General features: G+C 47.0%; 1 protein-coding gene across 1 annotated transcript in view; it reads left to right on the plus strand.

The window, feature by feature from the left end:
* The window catches only part of AFAP1L1 (actin filament associated protein 1 like 1), a 68,669-nt gene that overhangs the window by 22,879 nt on the left and 32,083 nt on the right, over positions 1-13,707 (plus strand). The window contains exons 2-5 of the mRNA XM_065935922.1: positions 8,462-8,590; positions 9,640-9,723; positions 10,482-10,579; positions 11,257-11,365. Of these exons, the coding sequence (XP_065791994.1) occupies positions 8,462-8,590; positions 9,640-9,723; positions 10,482-10,579; positions 11,257-11,365 (420 nt within the window). The remainder of the gene's footprint in view (positions 1-8,461; positions 8,591-9,639; positions 9,724-10,481; positions 10,580-11,256; positions 11,366-13,707) is intronic.

Raw genomic sequence — 13,707 nt, forward strand, 5'->3', positions numbered from 1 at the left:
AAGATGTTTCCCCAAACAGAAAATGGCAGAGCTGGGTGTAGGCCCAGACTGTGTATACCCTGAGCTCTCAAGCCACCCTTCTATGACTTATCTAAGCATCAAACCTAGTGTAAATTTAACACTAGATATTCTTATTTTCAGTTAGTCGTGTGACTATAGCTAAGTCAGATAAACTCTTGAACCCTCATGTTCCACATCTTTAAAATCAGAATGTTGGACTGGGTCATCAAAATATCCAATGAATGGATGCTTGTTGGTCATCTGCTATGATTGAGGCACAGATTAAGACATGTCCTCACAAAGTCTGTTACCACAACTATAGCAGATCTGTCACTAAATGCTATCTGGTCAATACTCTGGAGTGTGCACAATTCTGGGGAATATTAGGAAGCAGCATCAACAACAATAATATGGCCCTGTTGATGGCTCCAGGCACAGCATCAAACAAAGTGCTCTGCAAGCATAATCTTAACCTAGTTATCCCAGCCTAGGAGGCTGGGATCCTAGTATTTTCACTTTACAGATGAGAAAACCATGGCTCAGAGCTCTCTAATGTGCCTATCTTTGTACAACTCGGAAGTGGCAGCACAAGAAGTCTAGCTCAGAGGTCTTACCCCAAAGCCCTAATCACTGTGCTCTTCTAAGCAAGACTTCATGTTCCAGCAAGTTACAGTTGTCTGTGGGGGCTCTTATTCCCACCTTCACTCAGTTGTTGCAGAAAGAGATGTCTAATGATAATCTCTTAAGGAATGAGGGAGGTCTTTATATTCACGGACATGCCCTCTACTAGGTTTTCTGGTGGCATATTTTTCAGAGGTTGAACCTTGGAATCACCTGGAATACTCCTTAAAAATGTAGATTCCTGAGTCCTAGTATAAAGCCTACTGAATCAGACTCTCAGATAGGAGGTCCAGCAAACCCCTGGGAGAGGGTATGACCGCTTGTCATAAGCATTATGTCATTGTATGTACATTATTTCTTTCCAAATTAAATTATTTGATAGTTTAAATCTTTGTGGTTTGAATTCTAAGGTGTTAAAGATGAAGACACATCTGTATTCACCACACCTGAAAGTTAGCTTTAGGGAGAGAGTTCCATATTGTCTTTAAAGAATAGAGCACTGACCGAAAGCTTTCTTGTAAACCATGATGTATAAGCTTCTCCCTGGGATGACATTCTGCTGGTAAATCAGGTATAAACTTGAATCACTTGTTTTTTTCTCTGAGATCTACATAGTCAGGGCTCTAAAGTTCAATGGGCTCAGTGGAGAAAGACCCACTGAGCAGGATCTCAGCCCCACAATAAGGGTCTCCCATTCATCCAGTGAGAGGACTTCCAGATCAAGACCCCCAGTGACCCAGCTCAGCAAGCAGGCTTTGAGGGGCCATCCACCTCCTCCCTGCCCCAACCTGGCCTCCCTTTCTCTGAGCCCAAGTTCTCTGATAGAGGATTCAGGAGTCACAGGGAAATGCAAGCTTTGAAGTCAGAGAGCCTGATGTTACAGCTTACTGGATGGGTGACCTCAATTCTCTAAGCCTCTGCTTCCTCCCTCATAGAACACAGAGACACCTGTGTGGTTTGTGAGGATTAAATGAGATGATGTGCATTAACTGCCCAGCATAATGATAACAGCTCAGCTCAAGGAAGGGTTCTTGCCCACTAAAGCTACAGGCTGAGCTTTCCTCCCAGAGCTCACACTCCCTCCTCCACCAGCTGCAGCCCACCACCTCCTTACAGGCTCCAGAAACCACCACCACCAGGACGAAGCAGCTGCTCACTCCCCATGTGCTTCTCCCAGATTCACTCAGCCCCTCCTTTGCTCTATTTGGACTTTTGTCATCACAGCTCAGTTAAACAAAAAACACTTAGAAGTCAAGGGCCCATGTTAGAAATCCTGTCAAGTACCAGGAAAAAAAGCAAAAAAGGGTGTTATAATGCTTGGGTACTTAAACTCATGTTTTTAAATGCACAAAACTCACTCAGAAACTACCTGTCCTCACTTTAGAAGCAGGAGAGCTTTTAGAAGCCAGAATGCTGCCACAAGAGGCACTTGCTGATAGCAGCAAGAGGAAATTTGTGAGATAAAACCTCACAGACAAAAGAGAGGGAGACAGGAAGAGGAGGAAGGAGGGAGAAACTGACAGACAGACTGATTTAAGGAATACAGAGGCTTAGCAATCTGAGATCATTTATTGAAGGACAGCAGTTCTCAGAAAGATGTGGCTGGGGACAGGAATGCTTAGCGGGGGGCCCCCAAGGTCACATCTACTTTTACATAGTACTGAGACCTTACATGCCCTCTTCACTCTCATTCTCTTATGGGTACACAGTAGAGTTTTCCAAAGGCTATAAAATGTGTGACACTGTGGTAGCTCTGAAGGTTAATGGGATGAGTGACTGTGTATTTTTGTGTTTTAAAGCTTTTCTCAATTTTCAATTCAGTTCAGTCGCTCGGTCATGTCTGACTCTTTGCGACCCCGTGGACTGCAGCATGTCAGGCCTCCCTGTCCATCACCAACTCCTGAAGCTTGCTCAAACTCATGTCCATCAAGTCGGAGATGCCATCCAACCATCTCACCCTCTGTCATCCCCTTCTCCTCCTGCCTTCAATCTTTCCCAGCATCAGGGTCTTTTCCAGTGAGTCAGTTCTTCGCATCAGGTGGCCACAGTATTGGAGTTTCAGCTTCAACATCAGTCCTTCCAATGAATATTCAGGACTGATTTCCTTTAGGATGGACTGGTTGGATCTCCTTGCAGTCCAAGGGACTCTCAAGAGTGTTCTCCAACACCACAGTTCAAAAAGCATCAATTCTTCGGCACTCAGCTTTCTTTATAGTCCAACTCTCACATCCATACATGACTACTGGAAAAACCGTAGCTTTGACTAGATGGACCTTTCTTGGCAAAGTAATGTCTCTGCTTTTTAATATGCTGTCCAGGTTCGTCAGAGCTTTTCTTCCAGGGAACAAGCGTCTTAATTTCATGGCTGCAGTCACCATCTGCAGTGATTTTGGAGTTCAAGGAAATAAGTCTCTCACTGTTTCCATTGTTTCCCCATCTATTTGCCATGAAGTGATGGGACCAGATGCCATGATCTTAGTTTTCTGAAGGTTGAGTTTTAAGCCTACTTTTTCACTCTCCTCTTTCACTTTCATCAAGAGGCTCTTTAGTTCTTCTTCGCTTTCTGCCATAAGGGTGGTGTCATCGGCATATCTGACGTTATTGATATTTCTCCCAGCAATCTTGATTTCAGCTTGTGCTTCAACCAGCTCGGCATTTCGCATGATGTACTCTGCATATAAGTTAAATAAGCAGGGTGACAATATATAGCTTTGATGTACTCCTTTCCCAGTTTGGAACCAGTCTGTTAGAACTATGTCCAGTTCTAACTATTGCTTCTTGGCTTGCATACAGATTTCTCAGGAAGCAGGTAAAGTAGTCTGGTATTTGAATCTTTTTAAAAACTTTTCATAGTTTGTTGTGATCCACACAGTCAGAGGCTTTAGCAGAGATAGATGTTTTTCTGGAACTCTCTTGCTTTTTCAATGATCCAATATATGTTGGCAATTTGATCTCTGGTTCCTCTGTCTTTTCTAAATTCAGCTTGAACATCTGGAAGTTCATGGTTCACCTACTATTGAAACCTGGCTTGGAGAATTTTGAGCATTACTTCGCTAGTGTGTGAGATGAGTGCAATTGTGTGGTAGTTTGAGCATTCTTTGGCATTGCCTTTCTTTGGGATTGGAATGAAAACTGACCTTTTCCAGTCCTGTGGCCACGGCTGAGTTTTACAAATTTGCTGGCATGTTGAGTGCAGCACTTTCACAGCATCATCTTTTAGGATTTGAAACAGCTCAACTGGAATTCCATCACTTCCACTAGCTTTGTTCATAATGATGCTTCCTAAGGCCCACTTCACATTGCATTCCAGGATGTCTGGCTCAAGGTGGGTGATCACATCATCATGGTTATCTAGATCATGAAGATCTTTTTTTTTATAGTTCTGTGTATTCTTGCCAGCCCTTCTTAGTATCTTCTGCTTCTGTTGGGTCCATACAATTTCTGTCCTTTATTGTGCCCATTTTTCATGAAATGTTCCCTTGGTATCACTAATTTTCCTGAAGCGTTCTCTAGTCTTTCCCATTCTATTGTTTTCCTCTTTCTTTACATTGAGCACTGAGGAAGCCTTTTTTATCTCTTCATGTTATTCTTTGGAATTCTGCATTCAAATAGCTATATCTTTCCTTTTCTCCTTTGCCTTTCACTTCTCTTCTTTCCTCAGCTATTTGTAAGGCCTCCTCAGACATCCATTTTGCCTTTTTGCATTTCTTTTCTTGGGGTTGGTCTTGATCACTGCCTCCTGTATAGTGTCACGAACCTCCATCCATAGTTCTTCAGGCACTCTGTCTAATCCTAGATCTAATCTAGATCTAATCCTAATTGAGATCTAATTCTCAATTTTAAGTGACGTTAAACTCATATTGGTTTCCCCAGTAGCTCAGCAGTGAAGAATCCACCTGCAATGCAGGAGACTTGGGTTCAATCTCTGGGTCAGGAAGATTCCCTGGAGGAGGAAATGGCAACCCACTCCAGTATTCTTGTCTGGAAAATTCCATAGGGTTGCAAAGAGTCAGAGACAACAGGGCACACATGCACACAAAGTCAATACTGGTAGATACAACTCACACCAAAAGCTCTTTGGGGGTCTTCAATAATTGTTAAAATTGTAAAGTAATCTTGAGGCCAGAAAATTTCACAACTACTGGTAGAGATAAACAGCCACTGCACCCTGTAGCCTTGACACCCCTGCATGATAGCAGAGAAGCGTCATGGATTTTCAAACACGAACCACAGCTGCAGGCCACCAAGAACGTTCCCATGGTTACCCTGTGGTGCCTTCCTTACAGCATTTCCACAGCCTCCCTAGTGACCAGTTAATTACTAATATGTGTGTGTGTCTGTCTATCTGTGTATGACAGGGATGGAGGAGAAATACGGTGGGAGAGAGAGAGGGTGATACCCCAGAACAGTATCTAACTCATTTTCTAATTCCCCCAAGTGGCCAGACTGGCACATAATTAAGAGTAAATCAGGAAATATTTTGGAATTGAGTTACTAACTTTTGGTGTGTCTGTTGGTGCCAAAGAGGTTTGTGTTTCCACTTGAAAAGATTTCCTCCAAAACATATAAAACTTGGCCAAAAAAAAAAAAAAGTGAAGTCGCTTCAGTTCAGTTGCTCAGTTGTATCTGACTCTTTGTGACCCCATGGACTGCAACATGCTACTGGGGAAACCAATATGAGTTTAACGTCACTTAAAATTGAGAATTAGATCTCAATTAGGATTAGATCTAGATTAGATCTAGGATTAGACAGAGTGCCTGAAGAACTATGGATGGAGGTTCGTGACACTATACAGGAGGCAGTGATCAAGACCAACCCCAACATGCCAGGCCTCCCTGTCCATCACCAATTCCCAGAGTTTACCCAAACTCATGTCCATTGAGTTGGTGATGCCATCCAACCATCTCTTCTTCTGTCGTCCCCTTCTCCTCCTGCCTTCAATCTTTCCCAGCATCAGCGTCTTTTCAAATGAGTCAGCTCTTCACATCAGGTGGCCACAGTATTGCAGTTTCAGCTTCAGCATCAGTCCTTACAATGAACACTCAGGACTGATCTCCTTTAGGATGGACTGGCTGGATCTCCTTGCAGTCCAAGGGACTCTCAAGAGTCTTCTCCAACACCATAGGTCAAAAGCATCAGTTCTTCAGCACTCAACTTTCTTTATAGTCCAACTCCCACATCCATACACCACTACTGGAAAAACCATAGCCTTGACTAGACGGACCTTTGTTGGCAAAGTAATGTCTCTGCTTTTTAATATGCTGTCTAGGTTGGTCATAACTTTCCTTCCAAAGAGTAAGCCTCTTTTAATCTCATGGCTGCAGACACCATCTGCAGTGATTTTGGAGCTCCCAAAAATAAATTCAGCCACTGTTTCCCCATCTATAGTCGTGTCCAACTCTTTGCAACCCCATGGACCTATCAGGCTCCTCCGACCATGGGATTTTCCAGGCAAGAACACTGGAGTAGGATGCCATTTCCTTCTTCAGGGGATCTTCCTGACCCAGGGATCAAACCCGGGTCTCCTGAATTGCAGGCAGATGCTTTACCATCTGAGCCACCAGGGAAGCTAAAACCTGGCTAAAATGACTTTAAACAATTTTCTGCTTCAAAAAGAAAGCCCTTCCCCTTCAGAACCCTTGCCCAGTGGCACCTCAGGGGGTGCCAGGTCCTTTCACCTGAGCTCTGGAGTGAGGCCTGGAGGTGTACCACACAGCAGCTCCAGGAATCATGCAGACTTGGGATTAGCCTGGCTCCTCCTCTTTCGAGCTGTGCTACCATCCCACAGGTTCCCTCAGCTTGAGAGTCAGCTCCTAGAAAACAGGCATCCTGGAGGACCTACTCACAGGTGTGCTGCAGGGATGAGATGAAACATGGCACGGATAGCCCCTACTCAGGGCCCAGCGGTAGAGACAGCCCATGAGGTACAGGCTGTCAGTAACAGCCTCGAACTCATTTCCAACAAATTTGGGGTGATTTTGGAATGGCACAGAAAGATTACATCATCACATTTTTCCAATGAGTACTACTCTCTGTACATAAAATTTCTGTTTTTTAAAAAGTCCTCATGTGGTCATCTCTCCACTCCCTTGCTCATCTAACACATATAGAGCACCCACTCTAAGTAGGTAGACTAGATGCTAAGTCTACCTTAGCACCTCCCAGAGCCCACAGCCTCTCCCCCTTCCTGAGGGAGACAGACATGCAGATCTCACAGCACGGATCAGCATTGCAGATACTATAGTGACAGTATTCATAGCTGACTTGGGGTGGGATTTACTATGTTCAGGGCATGGCACTGTCCATACATGAGACTGTGAGGCAAGTGCTGTTATTTCCCCTTTACAGAGGGGGAAATTGAGTCATATGGGTTAAGCAACTTGCCAAAGGTCCCATGGCTGATGAATAACAGCCTGAACATGAACCCAGGAAATCTGGCTCCAGGACTGATTCTTTTATGCTCCATGTTACAGCCCCTCTTACACATCCCGACCTGTAGCTGCAAGTCAGTCTCACCACTTTCTCAGCAGGTCCTAGTGGGGAGAAGCACGTGGATTTGGGAGTCAAGAGACCAGGGCTTAAATCTTGACTCTTCTGCTTGTCCATGTAACTTCAAGCAAGTTACTTATCTTCTCTGAACCTTAGTTTCTTCATCTAAAAAATGGGCTTGATCATCAGACCAATCTCAGCTTGGCAGGGCCCTATAAAATACTGCAAAGCAATGTAAGTGCTATAGTATAAAGTACAAAGTGAGGAAACTAGATTCTGTTCAGGCACTGCTGGCTGTATGACCCTGGAGAAGTTGTTTAACCTCTCTGAGCCTTAGATGCATCCTCATGTAATGGAGATAATAAAATACATGGTATGAGATTTAAATAAGACAATAGGTATGAAAGGAATTACCACAGCTGGAAATAACTGTTCAATACACGTGAGCTCATATTATTATGCCCAAGTGATTGGCAAGCTGCAAAGATGGACAATACTACTACTGTAGAGAAGTCAGTCTTTGGCTCTAAGGCAAACCAAGTCCCAAGATACTGCTTTGGGACAGAGAGACACTGATGACATCATGGTCTTGGTATGCTTCAGTCTTTTTAAAGGACTCTGTGCTCTAGGCTTTTGCAACTCTGTGTGGTCTCAGACCAGCAGCATCAGTTTTAGCTGGGAGCTTGTCAGCAATGCAGAATCTCAGGCCCCACACCAGACCTCCTGAGTCAGAATCTGCATTTTGACAGAATCCCCTGGTAATTCCTATATACACTCAAGTCTGAGAAACACTGGTGTAGCATGGGGAAAAGAACAGCAACATGAGTTTTTGGCCAGGGGTGGGAAGGGTTAATGTTTAGTTTGGCTCCTGTCAAGTCACCGGAAACAGAAGGTTCCAGAGATTGAAGTGTATAGACTGATGGGACAGGAAGGCTTCCTTCCTGCCTTGTGTCCTGGCCGGCCAGAGCTCCTGCCCGGGACCTGCGCTGACCCTCGAGCTCAGTGAGGAAGGACCCTGCGCCTGCAGAGCAGAGGGCAGGCTGGGACAAAGAGAGGGTCAGCGCCTCTGCTCAGACTACCTGCGAGTTCAGTCCTCAGGTCAAGCCCCGATGAGGTCTGAGGAGGAGGAGCAGGGAGCAGGGAGGCCGGAAAGACGTCACAGTTAACTGAGCAGGGCTCCCCCAAGGGAGGCTGGTGGCCAGTGCCGGGACAGCTGTGTGAGGGCCTCTGAGGTCTCCATGCTCCCTGGGCTCTGTCCTCCGGCCCCTGCTTCCCCGGGTCCTGCAGGGTGGGGGTGGGGCCCAGGCCCTGGACGCAGCTGTGACTGTGCTGCACGGGCTTCCTCCTCAGTGCTGGAGCAGCTCCTACCCGAGCTCGCAGGGCTGCTCAGCCTCCTGGACCACGAGTACCTCAGCGACACCACTCTGGAGAAGAAGATGGCCGTGGCCTCTATCCTGCAGAACCTGCAGCCCCTCCCAGGTCAGCCATCAGCATGCTGCCCAGAGCTTCTCAAGAACCCTCAGTCTCCCTAGGGCCTGATGGCAGGAGGAAGCCTAAACCTCACAGCATGGCGATTAAGCTCTCTTCATGGTCTAACCAGTGTCCCATCCACTCCAAGCTCTGTCCACCACAGCCCTGGCTGTGCTCCTTGTCTTCCTCCACTCCTAGCCGTCTGCAAACTCACACAACACACATGCCACACACACTCATGTACACACCACTACCACACTCACACACACACATGCTCTCACATAGACTTCACACAGTAAGAAACACATCTCACACACAACATACCCCACATGCTCCATCACACGCAACACACTCACTTATCACATACACACAGCATATATGCACAACACTCACGCACACTCTGACAGACATATCACAGACACATCACTCTCCTGCACTCAGCTGCACGCTCACACACTCCCCCTTGGCTTTATGGGTTGTATACCTGCCCCTCCGTCTCCACTCAGGCCCTCTCTCTCCCCACAACCTCTCTGCCTCACTGTGTGCTCAGCAGCAAAGCTTCCTCCTCTGCTCCAGCCTTTCCCCAACCTCAAGTGAGCCCACGAGACGGTGTGTGTAAATCAAGAGGTCAGGAAGCTCTAAAGGGGCTGTGTCCTGTCCCACGGGGTCGGAGGGGTCTGAGTGGCTTGGGGGGCGGTCACCACTGTGTGAAACCGAGCCTCAGTTCGCAGGGACAATGTCCTCGGCCACCCTCACGGGACTGCTGGGGAATGAAAGGGGCAGCGTTTGCCGACTGGCTCCAGCTGTCCCCAGAGCAGCGCCTCTACTTTGTCCTCTATGCTGGGCTCTGTTATCGAGATCCTCAATAACAACGGAAAAAAGGAAACAAAGTTTGAAAGCTTTGGATATAACCTAGGATATGCACATGCTTTCCAACCTGAGCGCTGTGTCCTGTGCGGGACAGAAGTCTGAGTGGGCAGGGGGGACTAGCCGTCCTCAGCGACAGCAGTCCTGGGCCCCCTCCCTCACTGCTGGGCTGCTCTCCTCCTTCCTCACAGCCAAAGAAGTCTCCTACCTGTACGTGAACACAGCGGATCTCCACTCTGGGCCAAGCTTCGTGGAGTCCCTCTTTGAAGAATTTGGTAAGCTACTCTCTCCTGACCTCAGCTGGAATCTGTCCTTCCCCAACATGCATGTCTACCACCTCGGTCTCTAGAAGGGTCCCCTGTATATGGGTCATCATTACAAAATTCAAACACCTCAGAAAAGTCCCTTTGCCTCTCTGGGCCCTGCCAGGTCTGAAAGTCTAGTCAAAATCCATAGTTACAGGAAATCATCCCCGAGATTTGAGGAAGGGTAGGGATGAACACACAGGCCGAAGAAGGTTGGCAATAGGGTGTTGTCTTGTCTGCTGCTAACATTCGTCTTAGTAGCAGCTGCCTGGTCTCTGAGTTGAGTGGTCCGGCAGTTCAACAGAAAATAGAGCTGGGAGGGACTAACAGAGGCACCTAGAGTATGGGAGCAGCCGAGCCAGGCCGAGTGCAGGGTGTGTGCGATCCCTGATCTATCCCGACGGAGAACGGCACTGTACAACACAGGGAGAAAGCTATGGGCCAGATGAGAGGATTCATGGTCTGACGGACTTTGGGAAAACACCATGCCTTCATTAAATAACCTTTGAAAATGTCCAAAGCACTGTACCAAATTGAATTATCCCATTTGATTCCCTGATAACACTGGGATTATTGTGACCACTTTATGGATAAGAGGGATGAAGTCACTTGCCCCTGATTACTAATGGAGGAGGTGGTTGGGCTTCTTGACCCCAAATCTAGTCCTCTTCTCACTCTGCCATGCTCATCCTCCACTTACTCTGTCCTAATGGCCTGACTCCCCATAGACTGTGACCTGAGCGGCCTTCAAGACATGCCAGAGGACGAGGCGGAGTCCTGCAAAGGAGCCAGTCCTGAGCCAGCCAAGAGTCCATCTCTGAGACACGTGAGTTCTTACGCTCTCTGGCCCTTTTTTCCTCTGGAGGAGGTAGGGAAACTCTCAACTCTAATGTTGGGGATCCTCTTGACCATGAGAGATCTACTCTTTCTTCAGTGTGGTGGTTAAGGGCAGAAACAGCACTATGAGAACATTTCAGTGATTCATGATGACATGCTCACTGTGCCAGTGCTGAGCAGCGATAATGTGGTAAACTGACCTGTCCCTTTAGGTCCAAAGGACATGCCCACCCCAACTTCTGATTTCAGGAGCACAGAAGGAGTGATGGGGAAAGCTCTGGATCACAAGATGGGTGGCCTCTGCCTTCCTCCCTTCTGCTGTGTGGCAGATCACTTCCCATCTCTGAGCCTGAGTTTTCACCTATAAAAATGAAGGTCTGGATCACAGACCAAAAATGAAGTTCCCAGCCTTTGGGGCCATGGAATTAGGGCAGGGGGCCCAAATCACATCAAACATTGTCTGTTGACTGCATCATTCACTATCGTCACCACCATAAATGATATCAGTTGTTGACCACTCATCATGTCCTTTCACATTCAGAGACTGCATCCTGCCTTCTAGGAGCTCCTGTCCCCCTCGCCCCCAGGCTCCTCCCTGTCACTCTGCCTGCTCCCCATGCTCTCCTGGCCTTTTGGGTTTCACACACCTCCTCTGTTCTCTTTCAGACAGCTGACCTGCCTCCACCGCTCCCCAACAGGCCTCCGCCTGAGGACTACTACGAGGAGGCCCTTCCCCTGGGACCTGGCAAGTCCCCCGAGTATATCAGCTCCCACAGTAAGTCCTGGTCCCTGAGGGTTGGGGGGGAGGGGGAGAGGGCTCCTGTCCTGAAGCTCCTGTGTATCCTGCTGGGGCTGGAGCTCCAAGCCTGGCACCATTCAGCCACGCCCACCTACTGGGGAGGAGCGTGGGAGACCCTGGCCTCTCCAGTGACAGCCTGGGTGGGCAGGCCAGTAGGCATGGCTTGGGGGTCAGGGGCTGGGGTTCCAGACCCAGTTCTATGTGACCTCGAACAACCCTCTTCCCCTCTCTGGGCTTCTGTTCCTCTACCCCTGAAATAAGAAAGAGGGGTTAGATACACACATATCAAGGCACTAGGGCGGAAGTTTCACATGAGTGCTATGGCCTGGGTATAGGGACTTACCATTACACACAAGAAACTCTATTATGGTTTTTGGGTGATGCACCAGGTATAGTTGAACCTGCATAAGATATCTGTGTCCCAACATCCTATCATTTGGCAGCACAGAGGAATATTCTTCAGCCATCAAAAAATACATGAGACAGGTCTGTCTGTGCTGATCAGAAATGAATCCCAGGATACATAATGAAAAAAAAAATCAGAATACTGCATATAACATGACCCCATTCGCTTTTAAATAGGGTACTCACACATGCATTTAATAGTCTTTCTAGGATATGCAAGAAACTCTTGACAGTATTTTCCTATAGGAAATGAATGAGCAGAAATCTGGGTGAAAGGGAACATATTTTCCCATTCATACTCTTTTGTACTGATTGGGCTTTTCATCATGTTGTAGTAAAATACACATGACATAGAACTGACCACTCCAACTGTTTGCAAGTGTCTAATCACTGGCATTTAATGCATTGACAGTATTGTATAGCCATCACCGCTATCAAGTTCCCAAACACCTTCATCAGTCCAGAAGGAAACCCCATGCCCAGTAAGCAGTCACTCCTATTCCCCTCTCCATCAGTCTTCTTTGTCTCTATAATTTGCCTTATCTGAGTATTTCATTTAAACAGAATCATACAATATGTGGCCTTTTATGTCTGGGTTATTTCATTCAGCATAGTGTTTTTGAAGTTCATTCATGTCATTGCATGTATCAGTACTTCCATTTTATAGACAAGTAATACTCTATTGTATGAATATACCATATTTCATTTATCCATCTGTCAGTTGATGGACATTTGGGTTTTTTCCATCTTTGGGCTATTATATTATTCTTATGATTAATAAACTATTTCAAACAAAACTAGCGAAATGGTAGACTTGGACCAGGTGATCCATGGTCCTCTTCAGTCTTGGGACCTATGTCACTGCCAGCAGCTGTTTATATGAAGCAGGTGACTTTATTTTATCCACTTGAGGACAGAGGAGGAGGGGATGAAGTGCTGCTAGACCCTGAATCCCAGGACAAGCCCTCAGCTGGATGAGGCTCTTTCTCCTCCCCAAAGAGCTCAGATGGGGCAGAGAAGCTGCCTCCTGGAGCAGCGGGGACCCTGGGGTGGGAGGGAAGGGAGTGCCCCAGGAAAGGCCAGGGCCCTTGTCCAGGAAGAGGGCGCCAAGCCCGACAGGAAGCATCCTTCCTCTCGCACACACTGTCCAGCCTGCCAGGTGTCCGAGTGCTTTCTGTGCTCCCTCCCTCTTCCCCCTTGCACCTCCCCCTTTTCCGCCCTCACTCGTGGCCTGAGTACCCCAGTCCACCTCACAGGGATGTCTCTAGCATCTGAGACCTCAGGATGTCTGCTGGGAAAAGCAGGCTGTGAGCCTCACTTGAGAGATATAACTGGGCACCCCAGTCACTGGGAATTTGAGTGCTGCCATCCTCAGGGTAACAGACGGTCAGCAGGGCTGAGAGCCCAGAGCCGTGCTCTGAGGAACAGCGTGGTGTGAGAGCAAGTTGGTCTGAAAGAAGGAAGGCTTCCTGGAGGAGGGGATGGGCACCTGTCCCCTGAGCTGACAACTTCATTTCTGATCCAGGCTCTATCACTAGAAAAGTATGTGGCCTCAGTTTCTTCATCTGTGAAGTGGGTCTGATACCTCTCTCCTTGCATTGCGGAAATCAAGATATAATAGTTATAATGATGTCTAGCATTTGTCTAAGATGTTTCATGTGCCAGGCTTTATACTGAGAGTTCATATGCATTATATCACTAATCCAAGGTAGGAACTGTTCATGTCAATTTTATAGGTAAAGAATCAGAAATGCAGAGAAACTGTGTTTTCTTTCCAAGGTCACTCAGTAAATAATGGAGATAGATTTGAACTCAGATCTGATTAACCCCAAAGCACACACCCTTAACCCACTGAGCTTCAAAGTATGCTCCAGAGACCATCCATATCAAAATAATCTTAATTGTTAAAAAAA

Source organism: Muntiacus reevesi, chromosome 1 (assembly GCF_963930625.1).
Source record: "Muntiacus reevesi chromosome 1, mMunRee1.1, whole genome shotgun sequence".
In the NCBI taxonomy this organism is placed as follows: Eukaryota; Metazoa; Chordata; class Mammalia; order Artiodactyla; family Cervidae; genus Muntiacus; species Muntiacus reevesi.